At 42.4% G+C, this 20,811-nt stretch overlaps 1 protein-coding gene across 1 annotated transcript; it reads left to right on the forward strand.

Moving 5' to 3' along the window:
* Positions 1–1,665: 1,665 nt before the first annotated feature.
* Positions 1,666–17,183, forward strand: ETS2 (ETS proto-oncogene 2, transcription factor). The gene is made up of 10 exons (XM_075772075.1): positions 1,666–2,056; positions 5,461–5,532; positions 8,618–8,738; positions 10,608–10,727; positions 11,182–11,382; positions 12,200–12,283; positions 13,093–13,335; positions 13,484–13,747; positions 14,458–14,576; positions 15,529–17,183. Exons 2-10 carry the CDS (start codon positions 5,461–5,463, stop codon positions 15,742–15,744), a joined length of 1,440 nt encoding a protein of 479 aa, XP_075628190.1. The 5' UTR covers positions 1,666–2,056; the 3' UTR covers positions 15,745–17,183.
* Positions 17,184–20,811: the final 3,628 nt, after the last annotated feature.

Raw genomic sequence — 20,811 nt, forward strand, 5'->3', positions numbered from 1 at the left:
GGCATAATCAAGACACTTTGTTCAGTCTGTCAAAGTAGACTGTCACAATTTGCCCAGTTACATTTGACCCTAAGGAATGGAACATATCCCACTTTTCCAAGGAGAAAGTTTTCTGAAGACTTTGAAAGAAATACTAGAGGATCTTACTCTGGGGTAACCAGTTGTATGGTCCAGCTCTTGCTGTGGCCAGAAATAGCTGGAAAATACAGAAGGAGGGGGCCCTGACACCTGCACCACCAACAGCCAAAGAAACTACGGCTTTTTAATGGCAAAAACAATCACAGCTTAGGCAGGTGGTAATGGGTCAGTTGAAATCTGGTGAGGAACTGACAAGTAGCAGTTATCGGGCCCCTATTACAAGAAAAGTTACAACCATATGACACAAGTGTTAATTTGACATGGGAGTTAGTTTAAATAAAGCAACATGTAACAGCAAACTTAAAGAACAACTTTCTAAGTGCAGTTTAGGTCCCCAGTGTTCACTGAGTATCTAGAGAAGTTGAGGGTGGAAGCAAAAACAAACTGTGGCTCCAGCTCGTTCTCTCCTTACAGCTGGGTGATTTACCGCTGCCAAGGACGGCTGCTGTGACCCGTGAGGTGGGTGCTGCGGGATGTGGGTGCTTCTCCGTACAGGTCCCCCGGGCACCCACAGCAGGACAGCCGCCGGACAGACAGACACACCGCAGCTTCCTCCCTAGCGGAGCGCGCAGTGGGATAGACGGCAGAGAGACAGGTGTCACACCAAGATGCCGTCAGGACACGGCTCCAACACGCAGCCAGGCTGGGGAGCTGGGGAGCACGTGTGGATCCCCCCAGCTGGGTGCACCCAAAGTGTTTATCACCACACAGGAGTCAGTGGTAGGTTATGTGGCAAGAGAGGCAGGGAAGTTAGGTGGCTCCGGTGACCGCGGAGCAGAGTAAGAAAAGCCACCCATGCCTCCTCTGCCTGTCCACCGAGTCTCTCCAACCCCTCAGGAAGAACTCATTTTAACAAAATAAATTTAACAGAAAGCTACTTTATATTCTCTTGGCACAGGGCTCCTTGCAACTTTCCAAGGACTACCAATTTTTTTCGAAGTCTGAGGAACGCCAACTCTGTTTTACTGACTTGGATCTGCAATTCACGAGATGAAACTGCCGGTACAGCTCTCACATTGCATCTAGTTTATATTAAGAACTCCTCAAAATAATTGTAGAAGATGCAACATGACATAATTGCTGAATTTCCACGGTAGCAAGTGTCACAGTTTACTTACAAAAACAGACTATTTATACAGATGCTTGGATTTTATGGGTTAATTCTCCTAATCTTATCTATCTCGAGGACAGGTATTAATTAAAAACAAGCATGGAAAGCATCCAGCATTAATTATCTCCTGTATAGCAAGGGAAAAATAAAATAAATCTGTCTCTCTGAATGAGCTAGAACTGTCTTTTCCTCTCCCCACGCCCAGCAGCACCAGGCAGGGAGGAGGTGTCGGGGCCGGGGGAAGGGCCCGGCCGTGGGGCAGCCCCCGCGGGCCGAGAGAGACTCGGCCGGTACCGGCGCAGCCACCAGCGCGGCCGTAGCGACGGCGACGACGACAACAACCGGGTCCGCGGCGGCGAGGGGGGCCGGGCTTGCGGGGAGGCGGGTCCCGCCGCCGCCACCTCCCCCCGCCCGCTGAAGAGCGCCTGCGAGGGCGGGCGGCGCGGCACAGCACGGCACGGCACGGCACGGCACAGCACAGGGGCCGGCGGCGGCAGCAGCGGCTCGGCCGGCATCGCCCACGCACCCGCCGCGGGCACCCGCCTTCTCTCCCTCCTCCCGCCCCCCTTCCTCCTCTTCCTCCGGGACTCTCCGCCGGGATCAACCCGCTGCTGTTGCTGCTGCCGCTGTTGTTGTTGGCCGGCTCTGCCACATCGAGGATATTTTGGCTCCTGGAGAGGCAGCGGCGCCTTTTTTTTTGTTTTGTTTTTGTTTTAAATTTCTTTTTTTTGGACTCTGTGTGTGGCCCCGGTGCCGCCGCCGGGGAGGGACGCAGAGGAGCTGGCGAGCGCCGGGCTCGGGGGCCAGGTGAGACGGGGGCGGCCGCGGGGAGGGGGGCGGCTCGCCGGTACGCACGGACCCGCTCCGCCGCCCGGGGTCTCGGCGGCCGCCCGGGGAAGCCGGGCATGGACCCCGGTGGGCGGAGGCGCGGCCGGGCCCCCTGAGCGACCTCCCCCGGGGGGCGACGGCGGGAGCCGCGGCCGGGGAGCGGGCAGACCCCGCGGGCGAAGGGGGCGGCGGTGCCCGGTGCCCGCCCGGGAGGGGATCCGCGGGGCTAAGCCCGGAGGCGGGAGGGACGCGTTCAAAGCGGCGGTGGCCGGGGATGGATGCCTTGTGGAGGCGCCCGGGGGGAAAGGGTTAATGGGCAGCGCGCACTCTGGATTTGGTTAGTACTTTAAAGGGACTTAAAAAATGCTGGGCTGTATGATCTCCCCTTCTAACTTTTATGTGGGCGAGTGTGTCGTATGTGCGAAAAGTCATAGCAGCTCTCGGTTAGCTCTCTCATCGGTGCTCGGGGAGCCCAACAGCCGCACGGGGGATCAGCGCTCCCAAGGCAGGCGGGTGTCTCGTAACCTATTGGTACGAAATATTTTTTGTCCGAAAAATTTTCCATTTAAAAGCAAAACAACAAACAGACACTCCCTTCCCCCTCCCCCCTCCCTCCCCCCCCCCCCCCCCCCCCCCCCCCCAAAAAAAAAAGCCAAAACCTAAAACCCAACAAAAATCAGCCGAGACGTTGCAGACACTAGCACGGTTTAGTTCTCCATGTGGATGATTCCCTCCTGAATCCAGCTGTGGGCAAGCACCTGGCTATTGCTGAAAAGAAGTTGATCAGAATTCAGGAGTATTAGTTAATAAGTGCCTGATCCTGTTGACCCTGTTCTGGTTCACCCACTCAGCTATGCGGGGGTGTTGAAGAAGGTGTCCTGCCAGTTAAACCAATTATAGCTGGCAAGTAGCAGTCATCAGCATTAGTGGAGGAGTTGGAAGTGAGGCCCAGTCACACAGTGCCGAGCTGTAGTGTCTTGTCTGAACTTAAAGAGCAGCTTTCTAAGTCCAGCAGAAGGCAAGCTTTAACCCTTTGTGTCATGAAATAGTGCCTCTTCAGCTCCGCTTGTCTTGCGGTATATCTGTACGGGTTTCGGATATCAGGGGTGGAAACTTGTACTGCAGATGGGGAGAAAGCTGATGGATGACAAGCAAAGACTATAGAAATTCATAACAACATGGGAGATTTGGTTGGAGGAAAACCAGACTGTTACAAAACATGCTGAAGATTTTCATGTGTTATTAGATAGGAGTTCTGATGTCTGTTTTTTTCACAAGCTGTGTAGTGCACAGGCAAGGCCACAGAACAAACGAGCAGCCTCGCGTAGAGAAACAGGGACTTGGGTTAATGAGCAATGCTATGTAATGAATAGGATAAAGGATAAACCTTTTGTCTTAAGACCCTAAACGTTTCTAAAGAAACGAACAAACAAAATGCACCAGGAAGGAGAGAATCCCTAGTCAGTGGGGAAGTTCCTAACAGGCTTTGTGCAGAGGCCAGGATTACACCTGAGAGTGTCAGAAATCTTATTTGGAATCCTAACTGAGGATCAGATCTAAGCTTACTGAATACATGTAGAATGTTTTCACAATTTTTTTCCGATTGGTAAGGCTTAGAGCTAGTTATTCCTAGACATCAGAGCAGATTTCAAAGGCAAAACAAAGGGTGTTAGGAATAGCCATATACTTCTTTAAAACCCTAGCCAAATGCAAGGATAAACAGTTGTTTAAACTGTGGCAAGTTTAATGAAAAGATTAGGATGCTTGCTGTGTGAGACTCATGCTGTGTAAAATTCTTTGTTGCTCAATGAGATGTGTAATTTAGATCAAATATTTGTACATGCTATTTGAGGTAAAAACCATCATTCAGGCACTTTTGGGTAACATCAATGAAGTGTAAGAAGTCGACTATTCTTTTCATACTCAGTTGATTTATTTTATTTCAATGATAAACCTCATACATCTAATAAGAGTGAAGTTGAAATAGGCCTTTCAGGTTAAGGACTTGGGATTTTTAAGTGATGGGCTATGTAAGAGGATGAGAGAGTCCCTTGTCTTTGGCTGTTGGATATTTTTCTTTTCTTCTTTGCTTATATGGACAGCTTTTGTATGTGTCGTCATTTTAACAGGCTAAGCTCATTTTATTAAGCTCTTATTTGCCATTTTTTCTGAGTTTAAGATTGTATTTTGATTTCTCCTTGTTTTAACATGGCTAGCAAGAGAACTCGCTTGTAACAAGTGATCACAGTTTTGTGGAAATATTAATAGTGTCTTATGTGACTATTTAAATACAAATGCATGTTTTCAGACAGTTTCTGTGGAGCAAGAGAGTTTTAGCCTAATGCTGTGAAAAAGGAGAAGGAAAATTGTTGAGAGGCAGCTTGCCACAGTGTAGTCTGATAAGGTATCGTTCACCGACACCTGAATTACAGCATCACGATAAACCTGAACAATGGCTATAAAACAGGCTTTATTCCTTATGTTTGATCTCTCTCGTAGGTCAGTAAAAGGATATGAATCTTATCACTCTTTTCCTTAAGTTATATATAGGAGAACAAGTTATACATGCCACACACAACGCCGTTCCTGGTAATACAGGCAATATGATATAGCTTTGACTTTAATAGTGTAAACATATTGATGGTAGTCCCATTATCAACTCTCTTTTAAAAAGAGTACTTTACTGCATAAATCCTGTTCACTTAAAACGTGGGCCCTTTAAAGCTTTATAAAACTGCTAATCCCGTGTTTACAAAATGTGCAAGACAACATGGTTTGGAGATGCTTTGCCTAGTAAAGGCAGCAGGTTGCTAATACTGGGTATTGGCTTCAGTAATTATTCATAAAAGGGTGAAAGGGGTGAATGTTAGTTCATGAAGGTGTATCACGGTGAGGACTCTCTCACTTCTCTTCCTTCCTTTGAAAGCCAAAGTCCAAAGTGAATCATGGCACATGAGCAGGAATATAGTAAGCAAAAGTAACACAGAACTGAATGTTGAAGATAATGGGTGAAATCTGGGCAATAACTCAAAGCAATACATACTTGGTGGCCGAAGGACTTCTGTAGGCTTTTCAGACTGACAGAATATGGTACTAAAAGACCTCATATCAGGTGTTAGATGCTACTCATTCTCCTGTTCGCTCATTTCATAAAACTTTAACACCAGTGATGCTTGCAGAAGGTCTTCCAGTTAAAAAGCTGCTTAAGCAAGATGGGAATTGTGCCCTGTGTGGATGGGATGTGAGCAATGAGAAGGAATGCTTTTCCCCTGTCTCATTCCGAGAGCTGTTCCGTAGCCTGTACTGAAGCAGTCAGGTACATGTGTTACTGTGCTTGCTTCCTCAGTAGCAACATTTCTCATGTGACCCCTCTTCTTTTTCAGATGAGTGATTTTGGGATCAGGAACATGGATCAAGTAGCTCCTGTGTCTAACATGTACAGAGGAATGCTCAAGGTGAGTACTCTTGAGCTGTCGCCTTCTAAACCCATCTGGGACATCTCCCAGCTAATGCATTTGTTGTGTTCTTATTAATGCTAACATAGGAATTGTATAACCATGCCGAGGTGAACACAGATATTCAGATTTTAATTGCTTGCTTGTAACCTCTAATAATCTTCTGGACTATTCCCACTGAGTTCAGTAGAGATGTGAAAATCAGAGCTGGAATAGGAAGATGTAAATCTTGCACCCCCCAACCTCTCCCCCAAGGAGGCTCCCCCCTTTCCATCCCCCAAATTCCAAAAATTTGAAAATAAAAGGTAGACCAGAACTGAGCTCAAATTCGTTGGAGTTGGTGGAGCTTTTGCCTAAATAACGATTACAGGATTGGTAGTAGGGGTGGTCTTTATATCTTTAACTGGCAGGGGGCTCTTCTGATATTACTGGTTAGGTCTGATTCATTCAGGAGCATTGTATGAGGAAAGGTGGGTTATTAGGTTATTCACTTACTACATGAAACTATGTGAAATGAAAGCCTAATACGTTGTAAGAAATCAAAGGTAATTATTAAATATATTTTATCTTTAGATAGATTGTGTCTGTTATCTTGTTTTGAAAGGAACTTAGAAACCAAGGACAAACAAGAAGCGGACTATAAAGACTTGGTCTTTAAGGGCTTCCCTCCTCCCCATTCATGCAAGTTGCTTTTTAATCCAAGTATTAATTTTTTACACAGCATTGATTAATGTAAACCAAATAAGGGTTAGGAAGACACTTTCTGCTCTCAATAACTTTGAGGAATGTCCATGTCTTGAAGAATTGGTTAGTGAGACTCTGGTATGCTAAATTCTCTGATGTTTTATATCCCCTCTTAGCTTTTTCTCCTGCCCACAGCAACAACAAAATCCAGAAGAGATCCCCCAACTTAACAGCTGTGTGCTCTGTAATACGGTTGTTGTTCTAAGCAGTTATTCAGTTGACATATAACTAAGTCAAAAGAGAGACCTGTATTCTACTATTTTGTAGCAGTTCACATTTCTCTTTATTTTGTTCTGTAATAATTACTCTTACATATGTTGAAAAGCCAAATAAAAGCATTGCATAACTGACAGGGCAAGCAGAATTTATTCTACACTGGGTTTTTCCCCCTTTTACTACTATCAAATGAAGAACCTGCTTAAACATTAATTTTCTCCTTTTTGAAATCTGAAACTAGCACAGTATGGATTTTACTCATTCACATGCCACAACATTTTTTCCAGTGACTCAGGATAAGGGTCAGCTATTTACACAAAACACAGGAGTTTCCAGATTGTGTGTTGAAAGAGCTTGCCCTTTCTTTTAGGTACTAGCGATGAGTCAGTGCTTTTATCTAGTAATGTATAAAGAATCTTTTACTAGCAGATTTGACAATTGTTATTAACTTGTTTCATTTGGAAATGAGCCTTTATGGGTTCTCTTTGACTCTTCCCTTGTGTTGTGGTGGGTACCTGAACCAACCGTACACAATTTGTCTGCTGGTCAGTGCTCAGTGGAGATTTCTGAACCCAGTTAACCCCTAGAGGCATGATATTGTTTATTTTACGAGCTTTTTCTTCTGTGGAATGTATGCTTTCATAATGTATGTACTAGGATGCATTGCAGTTTGTTATAAAATACACCCAAAAAAAATTATTAACCCTAGAAAGAAACTAGGAATCCTATAACTTAGGGAGATTGGGGAGGGGGATGACACTCAGCACATAAAAGGCACCTGGTGCAAAAAGACTCCAAGCTACTTGAAACTTTGTGCTGAGATAAAAAGGCAAGTTAGGGAATGTGAGAAAACATAAATACTTATTTGCTATTCCAGAACCATAGTTCAGGTTGCTTTTGCATCACACATGAATACTGCCCTGAAAAATCTTTGCCTTGTCCTCCGCTAAATCCTCTACCTTGGCTTAAGCTGGCAGACCAGTGGATGCCTGAAAGAAATAAGCATTTGCAAGTTGCCTTTGTCTCCAGCTCCCTGAAGCGCAATAGCTGCCGTGAACATGCTGCAGCTCTCCAGAGCAATGTTCTATCCTCAGGTGCCTGTAAATATCTCAGTGGCAACTTTTATCCATCTGTGCCTCTAGATATTACAGATGCTGTTTCCTTGTGACTAACAGACAAGTTGCATAAGTTATTTTTAAAGTTATTTCCTTCTCTGTTAATGTCCCCTCTGCCCCCCCCCCCCCCCCCCCCGCCCCGAAGACTAATGTGGCTGAGGAGGGGAGATCTAGTCATAGTACTTTGTATTTCTAGCATACACATTGGCACAAGTCAAGTTTGAAAGAAGTTAGATTTTCAGAACATAACAATATTTATTGAGCATTGTCAATATATTGGTAGAATCCACTTTTATACGGAACAGTTTTATTAGTCCTGTTTATCCCTTTCTGTGTAATGAAACTAGCAGTGTTTCACTGAGCATCTGAGCACCTGAAAGACTGCAAAACGTAGTGGCTGGCAAATCCAGTAACTCGGAAATATAAAAGTCACAGCAAAGGAGTAACATCTTTCCTCAAGTCCTGTAAAGCTGGCTGTATAGCTTCAAGTGATGTGGTTCCCATTAAATTTTTCCTGAAAAACAAAATCAAAGCTCCATACTGTAGGTCTTGCACTGGCAGTTGTTTTTCCATAATTTACTGGTTCTGCCTTTGCCATCAAGTACTAATCAAATGGATTGTCAATTTAAAGGGTTAAGGAAATAAGAATTTTTTTATTTTCAGATATATTTAAAAGAAATATATACCTATACACAGACATGCATTCTCTATTGTTAAAAGCCTCAATTACAGGAATACTAAGAATAGCCTTAGTCGGCTTTACTGTAACCTGCAGAACATGCCACCCACCTAGTGCTGTGGTCTGAATGTTAGTTGTTTTGTATTCCTGTACAAGAAGCCATGCTATCATTGTCTTTATATTTCAAAGGCACAAGTTAGCTGATTCGAGGTAGTGGTTGTGCATGATCTCCAAATCTAGGAAACCTAACCCAGCCACTTCCTAGCAATGAAGTTGACAGTGCCCTAGCAAAATGCTCATGTTGTTTTTTATTTATTCTGTTGCTTTGCAGCGTCAACCAGCATTTGACACCTTTGATAGCTCAAACTCTCTCTTTGCTGGATATTTTTTCTCACTAAATGAAGATCAAACGCTTCAAGAAGTGCCGACAGGATTTGATTCCACTTCTTATGGTAAGTCTTCACTTTATTTCTGACTGGACTAAGGAACATACTTTTACAAGTGCAACATGGATTTCCCTAAAAAGAAGTGGTTTAGTACACAGACTGATTTTATCCATGTGAGTTGCTCTGCTGACAGTTGCTGTTCTCTGTGCTGAAAAGGAATGGGAACTGGGATTCAGTAGCCTAGTAAACTGGCAGTCCACGGAAGAAGACTTAGTAGGTATTAAAGCAGAGCTAAGAGAGTTTAAATATTTTATTTTTTTTTTATTAACACCCAAATTTATTATGTGTATTTAAACTTATAATTATGGCTGAAATGTTGTAGGTATTCTGCAAGCTCTTTTCTTGACCCTCTGGTGTGAAATCCCAGCACACAAAATCTTTGTTCCCTTTCACTTCCCTCCCCCCCATTTTGTTTTATTCCTTACCTTAAAACAGGGGTGGGGAAGTTTACAGATCCCTTTTTTTGGGGAGTGTGTGTGTACATATGACAGTACCTACTAAAAGTTGTCTACAAATCCTTGCCTAAAATCCCTGACAAAACAGGGCGTTTTGTCCAAAATGTAGCTATTTTACCAGATGCTGCCTTTATCTCCCCTTAGGGAAGGGGAAAAAAAAGCCTCAGACCTCTGAAAACCACCAGTCCTTTGTTCCACTGTGATTCTAATCAGTCACCCGTGCTGGTCAGCAAAGCAAGTCCTAGCAGATATTGAGGATGGGTGTGGTAAAAACATGAAGCTGGTAATGAGCTCCACTTGCTGGGTCAAGTGGAGCCTGTAGATAGTCTAGGAAAACGAGAAGAGCCACACAGCTTCGTGAACTGACTTGAAGTCTGTCAAGTTCATCACCTTTACATACCCTGCCACCGTTATATGCCTCAAACGTAGCAGAGCTCCTTCCAGTGCAACCTGCGTGTGAGTTCTCAGTCTCTCAAATGTTCAGGGATGCAGTAACAAGTTGGTTATGTTGTCCTCAAATTATCCCTAGTTTAATGACACCAATCACAAATGAAATATCAATGAAATGTTTCTTAATCTGAAACATCTAGGCAGTGTGGTTGCCTTTCTTCAACTCAGAAGCTCTTTCAGAGTAAAATGAGGCATCTTCCGGTGGAAATTGCCCAATAAGAAAGGCTGAGTGACAGCCAAATTCGTCCTTAAAATGGAATGTACTTGCAAATTTAAAAATCAGTTAATCAGATTAGTAATTTATACTGGCCTAGGGTGATGCTGACTTTGGATTTTGTTGCATTATTTAGACACTGGATACCTGCTTATTACCAGTCACACTTGTTTGGTTCAGATGATAGAATAATCTATCGCACCATGCACTTGGGTGATTGAGAGATGCATGGGAAGGTCTGATATAAGCATTGGGAAGCAGTCCTAAATAGTGCAAGCTTGTTCTTTGCAAGCCTACTTAGTCAGTTACTTAGCTCTCAAACTAAATGAAGACTGTCTGGACTTACAAGGAAGTCTGAGGTCAAACTATAGGTGACAAATAGGAAAAAGTAGTCTCATATTTCCGGGTTGTTTTTTTTTTTTAAAAAAAGAGTAAAATTTCCCTGCAACAAAGGCACTTTATGTAACTACTAAGAGTAAATGATGACCTATATGATGGAAAGCTACAAAGCTTTAGTTTAGCATGATGCAATTTCATCAGAGCAGTAGCACAGAGATTTTAGTGTTGATATATTAAGTCAAAGACTTTACATATCAGAAAATGGATCTACACTGTTTGTTTCTGGTTTTAAAATATTTAGGTTTTAGCATCCCTTTCTTATTTTTCAAATAGCACAGCAAAAACCTGTCACTCCTTTAAATGGCCTAAAAATTAATGTATCTTCTTTTTCCTTTCCACCCCTTTTCTTTCTTGTAGAGTCGAACAACTGTGAATTGCCTCTGTTAACCCCATGCAGTAAGGCTGTGATGAGTCAGGCCTTGAAAGATACTTTCAGTGGTTTCACAAAGGAACAGTGTCGGCTGGGTATCCCAAATAGTAAGTGTTTTCTATTTATAAGCCCTTTTTTTAATGCTAAGGAGGACGCTGAATAGCGGCTCTTTCAAAAGAGAACGAATGATGTCAGTAGGAAATACAAGAATGGATCCTATGTGAATCTGGCACAGCTTGACTTGGAAAGACCAGACTTGCTGGTATTAAAAATGGGTGCATGGAGAGCTCATGCTTTGGCAGCATAAGAGAGAATCAAGTAAGCTGAGGACATCTCTGATTACAAGTGAATGCAGAAGGAAAATAGAGGACTTTTTTTGTTGTTGTTGGTTGGTTGGCTTTTTTCCTTTTAAATTCAAGAATAAATTAATTCTGAATTCATTCAGAACTAAGTAACTTGGGTTAACACATTCTTTTTTTTTCCATCCACTGCCTTCTAATGAAGATTATTTGACAAAGGCCAGGCGTTATCTCTAAATATTGGATACTTTCTGTCTTGCAGATCCCTGGCTGTGGACTGAACAGCAAGTTTGCCAGTGGCTTTCATGGGCTACCAATGAGTTCAGCTTGGCAAATGTGAACTTCCATCAGTTTCTTATGAGTGGTCAAGACTTGTGCAACCTGGGCAAGGAGCGTTTCCTGGAACTGGCACCTGACTATGTTGGTGATATTCTGTGGGAACACCTGGAACAAATGATAAAAGGTAGTTACAGAGCCAGAAAGAGCTTTTGTTTTAAGGCTCTTCTAACAGAAAAAGAAATGCGACTCTTTCAACACTTGTTTGACTATGAAGGGCTCTTACTACATATGAAAACTCAAAATGAACTTTAAAACTTGGTTAATAAAAGCATTATCAGAGCTATTAATGCATCCTTTGTATGCAAAGCACAGATGCAGATATCTGCAGAAATCATTCCGTGTTCAAGCTGAATCCCTACTGCAGTCAGGTTTTATTTGGAATAATCGTTGAAATAAATGAGATCAGGATAAGGCTACTGTAGTACCCCATTAAAAAAAAAAAAACAAAACATAACCAAGAGTTGGACAAAACTTGTTCACTTACCACAAGTTTTTGATTTTGTTCCTTTAACATAGTGTTTTGAGGTAATTCAGTGAATGAATGTAAAGAAGTCAAAGACACCTAAGAGTGTCTTAGCAATACTATCAGTGTTCACCTAAAACCCTACATGCAGCGCCCTGTGAGTTCCATTGGCTTTGTAGTGTAGCATTCAGTATTTACATACATTAAGGACTTGGACCTTAACTAAATTTTATGTTAAAATTTAATTGGTATGATGGTTTTCAAGCCTATTGGAAGTTGGTTGTTTTTTTGGTGGTTTGGTTTGTTTTTTTTTTTTTCCAAGAGTGAGAGTGCAATGCAGTGCATTAGTAAAATTTATGTGAATGATGACTCCAAAATACTCAAGAGAGTCAGAGGTATTTTGTGGTACACAGGTCAGATTTTTAAAACAATAAAACCAAATTTTCTTTTTTTAATTTTTTTTTCCCCCTCTCCCCAGACAGCCAAGAGAAAACACAGGATCAATATGTGGAGAACTCTCATCTCACCTCAGCTCCTCACTGGGTCAATAATAATTCCTTAAGTAAGTATTTTAATAAATTTGACATTCTAAATCTCTTACGTTTATTCTAAGCATGTCACAAATAGCTGGGTTTTGGGTGTTTTTTTAAAAAAGAGGGGGGGCACCAAAAGAGTTACTGTGCTTGAGGAGAACACTTCAGTTGCTACAGCCTTCTTTCCTAGTATTGTTTAATTGTCATTTAATTCATATAGGAAATCTTTTGAAGAGCAAAGCCTTTGAGAAAATCAAATTTCCTCTTGGTATGCCAAAGTCTACATCTGTGGAGCAGAATGTGACCACTCCTACCTCTAGCAAACCGACTCAAAAACTAGCATCACTAGGGACCAGCAGGAGTTATGTTCAGGCATTTTTGAAGACTGTGGAAGTGTAGTAGAACTCTTGAAAGTGTATAGGACACAGCACGAGTTTTCTCAGATTGTTTGATTGGTGTTGTATTTCATTCTACCAAAGTCAGTCTCCAGCTCAACCTTATTACATCACTTAATGATGAAGGCCTTATTCAAAACCACTTAAGCTGTTCCAGCTTTTTCTGTAGCCCTATAGTTTCCTTGAAGAATAAACAGTAAACATATTTGTGGTCAGCAAGTTATAGAGGGAGCTCTACAGCATCAGAGCCCATCAGTGGGGGTCTTGTCACTGACTCCAGTGGCCTTTCCAGTAGGTCTGTAGCATCTGTCACTCTGCTTTGGTTAGATTCTCATAGGAAAATTACGCCTTGGTGGCACAACTGTAGTGATGTGCAGGAGGTGTATTAGTCTAAGGGACTGCAGAGAAAAACATCTAAATCATTCTTTTATTTCTTTCTTCAGCTGTCAATGTAGATCAGAACTCCTATGGTATGCATATGCCAGGATACCCTAAAGCCCTCGGTTATCCCAAACCCAGTCTCCTGACTGACATCTGTCAGACTTCCACAGGACCGAATCTCCTCAATCCGGAACAAGAGTTTCCATTGTTCCCTAAAACGCAAGCAGATGCCGTCAGTGTGAACTACTGTGCAGTAAATCAGGATTTCCCAAGAAACAATCTGAACTTGCTGATAGATAATTCTGGTGAGTCATTGTCTGCATGATAACCATGGGTCCAAGGCCGTATTCCGTATATCTTTTCCTCCTTTGAGTAATTTATATATGCAAGATAGATTAAGGGCGAGGAAAGATAATCCAACACTTTTCTCTTTCATTTCTTTCTTTTATAAAGGTAAGCTTAGAGAACACGAATCTAGTGACAGTGGTGCAGAAAGTTATGAAAGCTCAGATTCGATGCTACAGTCCTGGAACAGCCAGTCGTCATTAGTGGATTTACAGCGTGTGCCATCCTATGAGAGTTTTGAAGATGACTGTAGCCAGTCCTTGTGCCTGAACAAACCTACAATGTCTTTCAAAGACTATATTCAAGAACGAAGTGATCCTGTAGAGCAAGGGAAACCAGTTATACCGGCAGCAATTCTAGCTGGCTTTACTGGTAAGTAGTGAAGCAAAATGGTCACTCCTCTTCTTGTGTAACATCAGTATTCTCTATAAATGCATAGCTACGGTGATAAAGTTGTAGAGTTGTAAGGTATGTCTTACAACTTAGAGACCACTACTCATGAAGAGTTTCAATTTTAAATGTTACTGAAGAAAGTCTCATAGGACTATCCATCTAAAGGAAGAACAGGCAGGTACATCAGAACACATTAAAAAATCCCCTAAATGTGCTTTTTGGCCTGTTTGAAAAAGAGGGAAACCTGGACAAAATCTCCCACACTTGGGAGTTTCTGCAGGTGTTGGCTTAACTGTCAAGACCTTGTTCCTGTAGTCCATACCGAAATTGGTTTTTCCTCTAGAACATTTGCCAAGCCAAGGACTGCAGGACAAGCCCTGGAGCTTGAAATGCAGCTGATGTGAGGTGGGAGTGAAGGGTAAGGGATCCATATGAAAGGGAAAGACATAGCTTGTGTCAAATCCTGTGTTTCCATGATAAAGCTGACTTGCTTTAGTTTTAACATGTTTCTGAGCAGATTTGTGTTATAGAGGAATAACCTGAGGTTTCCTTCTGATATTTAAAAAAAAAAAAGTAAATCACAGTAATTACAAGATCTAATCTTTGATATGAGTATGCTCACATACATTGGTTGTGGTAAGAGCTTGCAGATGTATTAATTGGTTTCTCGTCGTCCCCTCTCTCACCAGGCAGTGGACCTATACAGCTGTGGCAATTCCTGCTGGAGCTACTGACTGACAAGTCCTGTCAGTCATTCATTAGTTGGACTGGAGATGGATGGGAGTTCAAACTTGCTGACCCAGATGAGGTATGTGGCTAATTGTGATGAACAAAAAGATATAGGGTCTGATCTGCCATCTGTGGGCCTAGTCTTGAATATAAAGCATTTACAAGATCAGAAGCTTGCTTAAATCCCTTCATCTGCAAGTGCTTTACTGTACAGTCAGGATTGCTGTGGGATGTTTCCCCCCTTCCTCCCACCCAAGGATATCAGCATTTGCTTGTAGTTAGGAGAACATGTTGTGTAGCTTGAAACTTAAAGGTAGTATACAAAATTGTTTCTCTTGATGGTGTAATACTGTAATTAACTCACTGAAGGCAGTTGAATCAACAATGCCTGGGATTGCATGAAGGCATAGGGAAAATGCACTCCATGTATCACTGGTTTGTTTTTTTTTAGATATGCTGCAAATATAATAATGCTGCTTTTAAAATATTTTGGGAACTTATAGCTTTTAGTCATTAAAAATAAATAGGATGCATTTTCAATTCTTGATACTGTTATCAGTAGGAAAGTTATTGTATTAAGAGACATGATATAAAGTCTGCTGAAGCCTTTATTAAAAAAAAAAAAAGGAGGAGACATTCATTAACTCCAAGGAACTTTATATATTCCATTTAAAGTGCTGTCCCGTACTGCTCAATAGCAAATTAATGCTTACATGGTGTCTTCTTGAGAGAGGAGACTGTTTCCCATAAACTTGATCTCCTTAAACACATTTTGGCCCACCTACTACAAATAGGTGTCCTTTTCCCTGATATCTGCTATTGGCCACTTCCTCATTAAGCTGCTGCTGCTAATTGTCTTGGAGCATGTTCAGCTGTGGGGTCAGTCACCAACTCCTTACCTGAGTTTGAGACTTCCAAAGTAAATAAAATACTCTAAGAAAGGGTTTTAATAACTGCGTTTATCAGCCACCGACTAGAAGAACATGACTCAAATAAACCCTTTGCATTTTGCTTTCGTGTTGGACCAACAGGTGGCACGGAGGTGGGGAAGGAGGAAAAACAAGCCAAAAATGAACTATGAGAAGCTCAGCCGAGGCCTACGCTACTATTACGACAAGAACATCATCCACAAGACTTCAGGGAAACGCTACGTGTATCGCTTCGTGTGCGACCTGCAGAACCTGCTGGGGTACACGGCGGAGGAGCTGCATGCGATGCTGGGGGTGCAGCCCGACACGGAGGACTGAGCCCGACGACGTGATGCTGCAGGGGCAAAGATCACGTGTTGGGACTGTGTCTGGGAACCGTCTGTGGTCAGTTCTTCTGGCTGTTCGGATGGGTGCAACTGTTGGGAAATAAGGACCTTAAACCGATTTTGTAACCAGGGAGAGCTGGAAGGAAGTGGCCTTATTTCATCAGGGGCTTCGGGTGTTGCCGTGTCAGGCACTTGAGCGGCATGGAAGTCAGCACAGACCCTAGCTCTGTCATGAAGTCATGGAAATGCTCTTGGGTTAAGCGTTTTGACTGCCTGTACTGCCGTATAAAGTGTTTTGGCTAATTACACTGCCATGTAATAATGGGTTGGCTTTAAAACCAAAGGTTGGATGAGAAACCAGTGATGCAGCAGAACTATTGCTCAGATATTTTAAAATACCATCATCCTTGCTTACATCTTATATCATGCAATTTATTTAAAAAAAAAAAAAAAGAAACAAACAACCTAATTTATTCTAAATGAGCAGTAAGGAGAATTGATTTTTTTTTTTTTCTAAAGCATGTATTATTATTATTACTACTCCAGAAATGTGCTGCATAGGTACATAAACACTCTGTGTCCAAAACCAGATGTAGCAAACGTTAACAAACACAAGACCCTTTAAAGAAGGGAAGTAAAATCACACCATTTCAATATTCAGTTTGTATATATTCTGTGATTCTTTTTGAAACTCTGTAATGTTCCTATTTAACAGATACTGTATAGTGTAAATTAAACTAATTGTATGTGTGTTTTTAAATAGGATAAATGTAAATTTATCAGATGGGTTTTTTCATGTTTGTCTAGGATATACAACCTTCTGCAAATATTTAATTGGCCTGAGAGACAACATAAGTACTCAGTATGCATGCATATGGTATGCCTATGCTATGAAATTGGGGGGGAGGGAGGGCGGCAGGGCTGGCTCAGTATTTTGTCAAGACTGAAGCTGGCAATTCTTTGTGCGTTTTGGCATTTTTACAAGAACGTAAAGGGATGTAAGGGGGCCTGTTTGTGGTTTCTTCTGTAATTGAAAATGAAAATATTAATATGGATAAAATTACCTTTTTTTCCTTTATAAATGGCATATGTTTTTCAGCTTCTATGCATGTCCTTTTAAAAAAAAAAATTTATATACAAGCCTTATTTTTTCAGTTGACTTGTCTCTTCTTCCTGCAGTTTATCCTGTATGATGAAAATATGAACTCTATTTTTGGAAATAACTGTGACTCCTTTTCAAAGATCAGGAGAGATTTATGTAGCAGCTATTTTTACTGCAAAAAAAAAAAAAAAGAGAAAAAATTCACTGGAAAAATGTACTTTGTAAGAAAGCTTTATTTTTTATCTGAGCTTGATGTACATTTAAATGTGTTGTACAATGTGAGAGGTTTAAAAATATGAGTCTTTATTAAAACCTCTTGAACAAGAAAATAGCATGTGTGCCTTTTAATTTAGAAAGTTTCACAGGAGTTCCTTTTTTGGGTGGGTTGTTTGTTTATTTGTTGGCTCACCCTCCCCGCCCCCCAAAACCAGACTTAAAAAACCCCAACTTAAACCAGCCAGACTTAGGGAGCTTGTTAGAGAAAATTCTGCAAGAGTGCATAGGCTGATGGTCTTGAACCAAGCTAAATGTATGCAACCACTCTGTGTTTAGAAATAAATTAAAGTTAATTCCTTTGTGCTGTGCTTCTGAGAGAAAACTAGCTGATCTGCACTGTGGTGTGAATCGGTCTGTGAACTGATGGGTAAATACATGGAAGAACAGAGGCTCGTTAAGACTACTTAGGCTTAAACTGTTCCTGATCCTACCCTGTACAAAGGAAGCCTACTGTCCTAACTGTCTTTAGCTCATACTCTTCTCCATCCCTCCGCCTTACAGAAAAGCAGGAAAAAAGAAAGCATTTGTTCTTAAACACATATTTAAAAAGTAGAAAATGTAGTTATTAAAAAAAGAGAGAAAAAAAAGCCCCTTGGCTTCTTGATCTCCCTTTCTACCAAACTGGCCATGTCTTTATCTTGCTTTCATTGTAGCTGCTTAGGTTCAGCAACTGGTTACAAATTCAGAGAAGAAGAGTGGGGTTTTCTGAGAATGTGCCTTTGTAAATGGATGGAACTGGAAGGGTAGGCCTGTGTCTTGCAGCATGGCCGTGGTCGTCTCTGGATGTTTGCAGACATTGTCCTTCAGTCTTACTTCTTGTAGTCCCCACGAAGGAAAAGAAGCCTTCCCTATCCTTCTCCCTTCGCATCGGCCAGTGCTGCAGGCTGAGATGCATCTCCATGGGTGCTGGCCCACAGGCTGGTGTCATGCTAAGGATGAAGAGGCTGTAAGGACATTACGAAAGCCACAGCTCCCTGGGCTCAGCCAGAACTTAGCAGAATGAGGAAAAAAAAAAACCCCACAAACCCAAAAAGCTTTCCTGGGCTTTGGGTAAGGTAGTGCTACATTTTACCAACTTAAATCACCTGCCTTTGAGCTGTGATCCTAACAAGGGGAGATGCCTTATTTTGCAGGAAATAATGCGTGGTCTGTCACAAATGTGTGTTTTTTCCCCTGGGTGTCTTTATCACGCTGTGGCTGCAGAGCCCTGATCGTCCTCTCAATCTGTACAAGTTTCATTTTCAATCTGTTTTCCCTGAACACAGAACTGTTTCTTCATTTAGACAAAAAGCTTAGTTGCCTCATGTGTGCGTGATCAGTGTTGGCTTCAACCTAGAAACTAAAGGGAAGTTGTTTTCCTCCCTCATCAGAAAAAGGAATTTCATGATAGCAGAAGCAGCAAAGCATCCTGACACATGCAACCCACGCTAGTACGTCTTCCAAAAGCAAAACCTGGTATCCTGCACTGGGTCGGGTCAATGCAACGGTCCAAGCTGTAACCCAATGTGACCCAGAAGACAATTACTAAAAGATATTTTGTCACAGCACCCACAGAAAACACTGGTCTGTTTTCTCAGCCACCCAGCATCAAAGAGGCTGTTGAAAGTAGTCTGGCTAAATTCTCCACCTTCTTCAGGACATGCCTCCCTGCTCTTCCAGCTGCCAGCTCTCCTCATGAGACAGCAGTCAAAATAAAGTCTTGCAGTTGGCACCTACCCATGGTTGGCATGTCACCTCTAATAACAAAGTTTGACTTCAAAGCCTTCTTTGCTCTGTTTTTTGTTTGGGTTTTTGTTTTGTTTTGTTTTGTTTTGTTTTTTAAAAAGGTACAATCCCATCCTAAGTAAAACAACACGTCCGGGTTGGGAAGTCTGCGAGCAACAAGCACTCGATGTCCAGGAGGCTATTTTGGGAAACACCTGTATACTGCACCCCATTTTTACACTCCCTTTAAGTCTTAGCTGTTGGCCACCACCAGGTAGAGGGTAGGAACATGAGAAATGGAGCAGATGATGGATCACTTATCCCAGTACGATATCTCCACCAGTGGGAGGAGGATCGAGTAAACCTGGCCACTCTCTGCTGGTCCATTCCCCATGTGATCCCCCAGCACCCCAAGTACCCCCCCCCACCCCCACCCCCAGTGTTGCGAGGGGACAACCTGCCCATTTCTTCTATTTAAGGATTTCTTGCCCTGCCCAACCTGTAAGGAAGGCCCTTGGCCACTCTCTACTGACTTGTCGTCAAGCACTGGAGACCAACACCTCACCCAGGGTCTGAAGTAAGGGTAAACCAAGGTTTTGTTCAGCAGCAAAACAAAGCTGTCTTCTCAGTACCCTTCCTCATGGTACCTTACTTTTCTTTGCTTTTTTGGCAGTCACTGGACATTGAGCTGATGATTTCAGAGAGCTGTCAGCGATGACTCTAAGATTAATTTCCTGGTAACTACCATTTCTGAGTTTAGCATCACATATACCCTGTTTGGGTCATTTTTCCTTAGGTGTATTAACTTACATTAAATTCCGCTGATGCTCATCTGCCACCTTTTTTGTCCACTTGCACTGTGCTGTGAGGTCCTCTTGGAGTTCCTTGCCAGAACTGTGGCATTTGGCTACTCAAACTACCTAGTATCATGCGCAAACCTGTTCGCTCATTAGTCCGGGATTTCTGGCCCTGGTCAGAGCCAAGGTGGCTGTTCTTGAGCTAAGGACCAAGAGGGCTGCTGCAGGATTCAGCCTTTCTTCTGTTTTCAGTTCCCACCTTTTCCGTGGGTATCTGGGTAGCCCCAAGTAAAACACTTCATGACTGAGCCTTTCTGACAGGGCTGCTGCTATTCTAGTATAAAACTCATTCACTCACCCTTGTGCATGCGACTAGCAGCACCAAGGTGCTGTTCTGCTAAATCTCTTTTAGGCTTTCCCTCACCACGAGCAGGTTGTGGGCCAGCACTCTTGTGATGCAGGACCACAATCTGGCAATGAACAAGACCAGTAGCAGCTTGTACAACATCGGCTCTCAAGAGGGTTCAGTAAAGGGCTCTGAAACTACAGTACGCTGTAAGCGTCAACCAAACACTGGAACTTTTTGTATTCCTGCTAAAAAAATCCTCCTGGAATAGAAAAGGAAGCAAGAACTAAAAAACAATTTACATGCTCACAGCACTAGTGGAAAGACTTTTTGACACCCTCTCCAAGGATGGTCCAAATTTTGACAACGAATCGCCAGACCTTGGCCACTGCAGTTTATCTTTTGTCTCATGTTCCTCTTTCTCAGTGTGAAGTGGAGCACTAGTTGAACCATGTGTGTTCACATAGCCATGTGACTGCAGCAGTGCTTCATATGCTAGACACATGGATGCTAAAAATGCTAAAGAGGGAATAAAAGGTGTCCCTGTAAGCAAAAAGAATGAAAAAATCAACCCAGGGTACACGATCTTTGAGAAAGATATCTAGTATCTCATTTGTAATGTGTGCCACGTGATGTGCAGTTTGGAACCGCACAACACAGAAAGTCATTAAAAAGAAATAAAATAGGTTGGCCAGTGACAACATAATTTGGTCTGCGCAAACTGAGATTTTCAAGTGATAAGTCTCATTTATGAATGGAAGAGTTTTAAGTTAATTCTCTGGTTTGGGGAAGAAGCATCAGATCCCATAATTTTTCTTCCTTCTGCCTCTACAT

This window comes from Balearica regulorum, chromosome 1, assembly GCF_011004875.1.
Source record: "Balearica regulorum gibbericeps isolate bBalReg1 chromosome 1, bBalReg1.pri, whole genome shotgun sequence".
Classification (NCBI taxonomy): Eukaryota; Metazoa; Chordata; class Aves; order Gruiformes; family Gruidae; genus Balearica; species Balearica regulorum.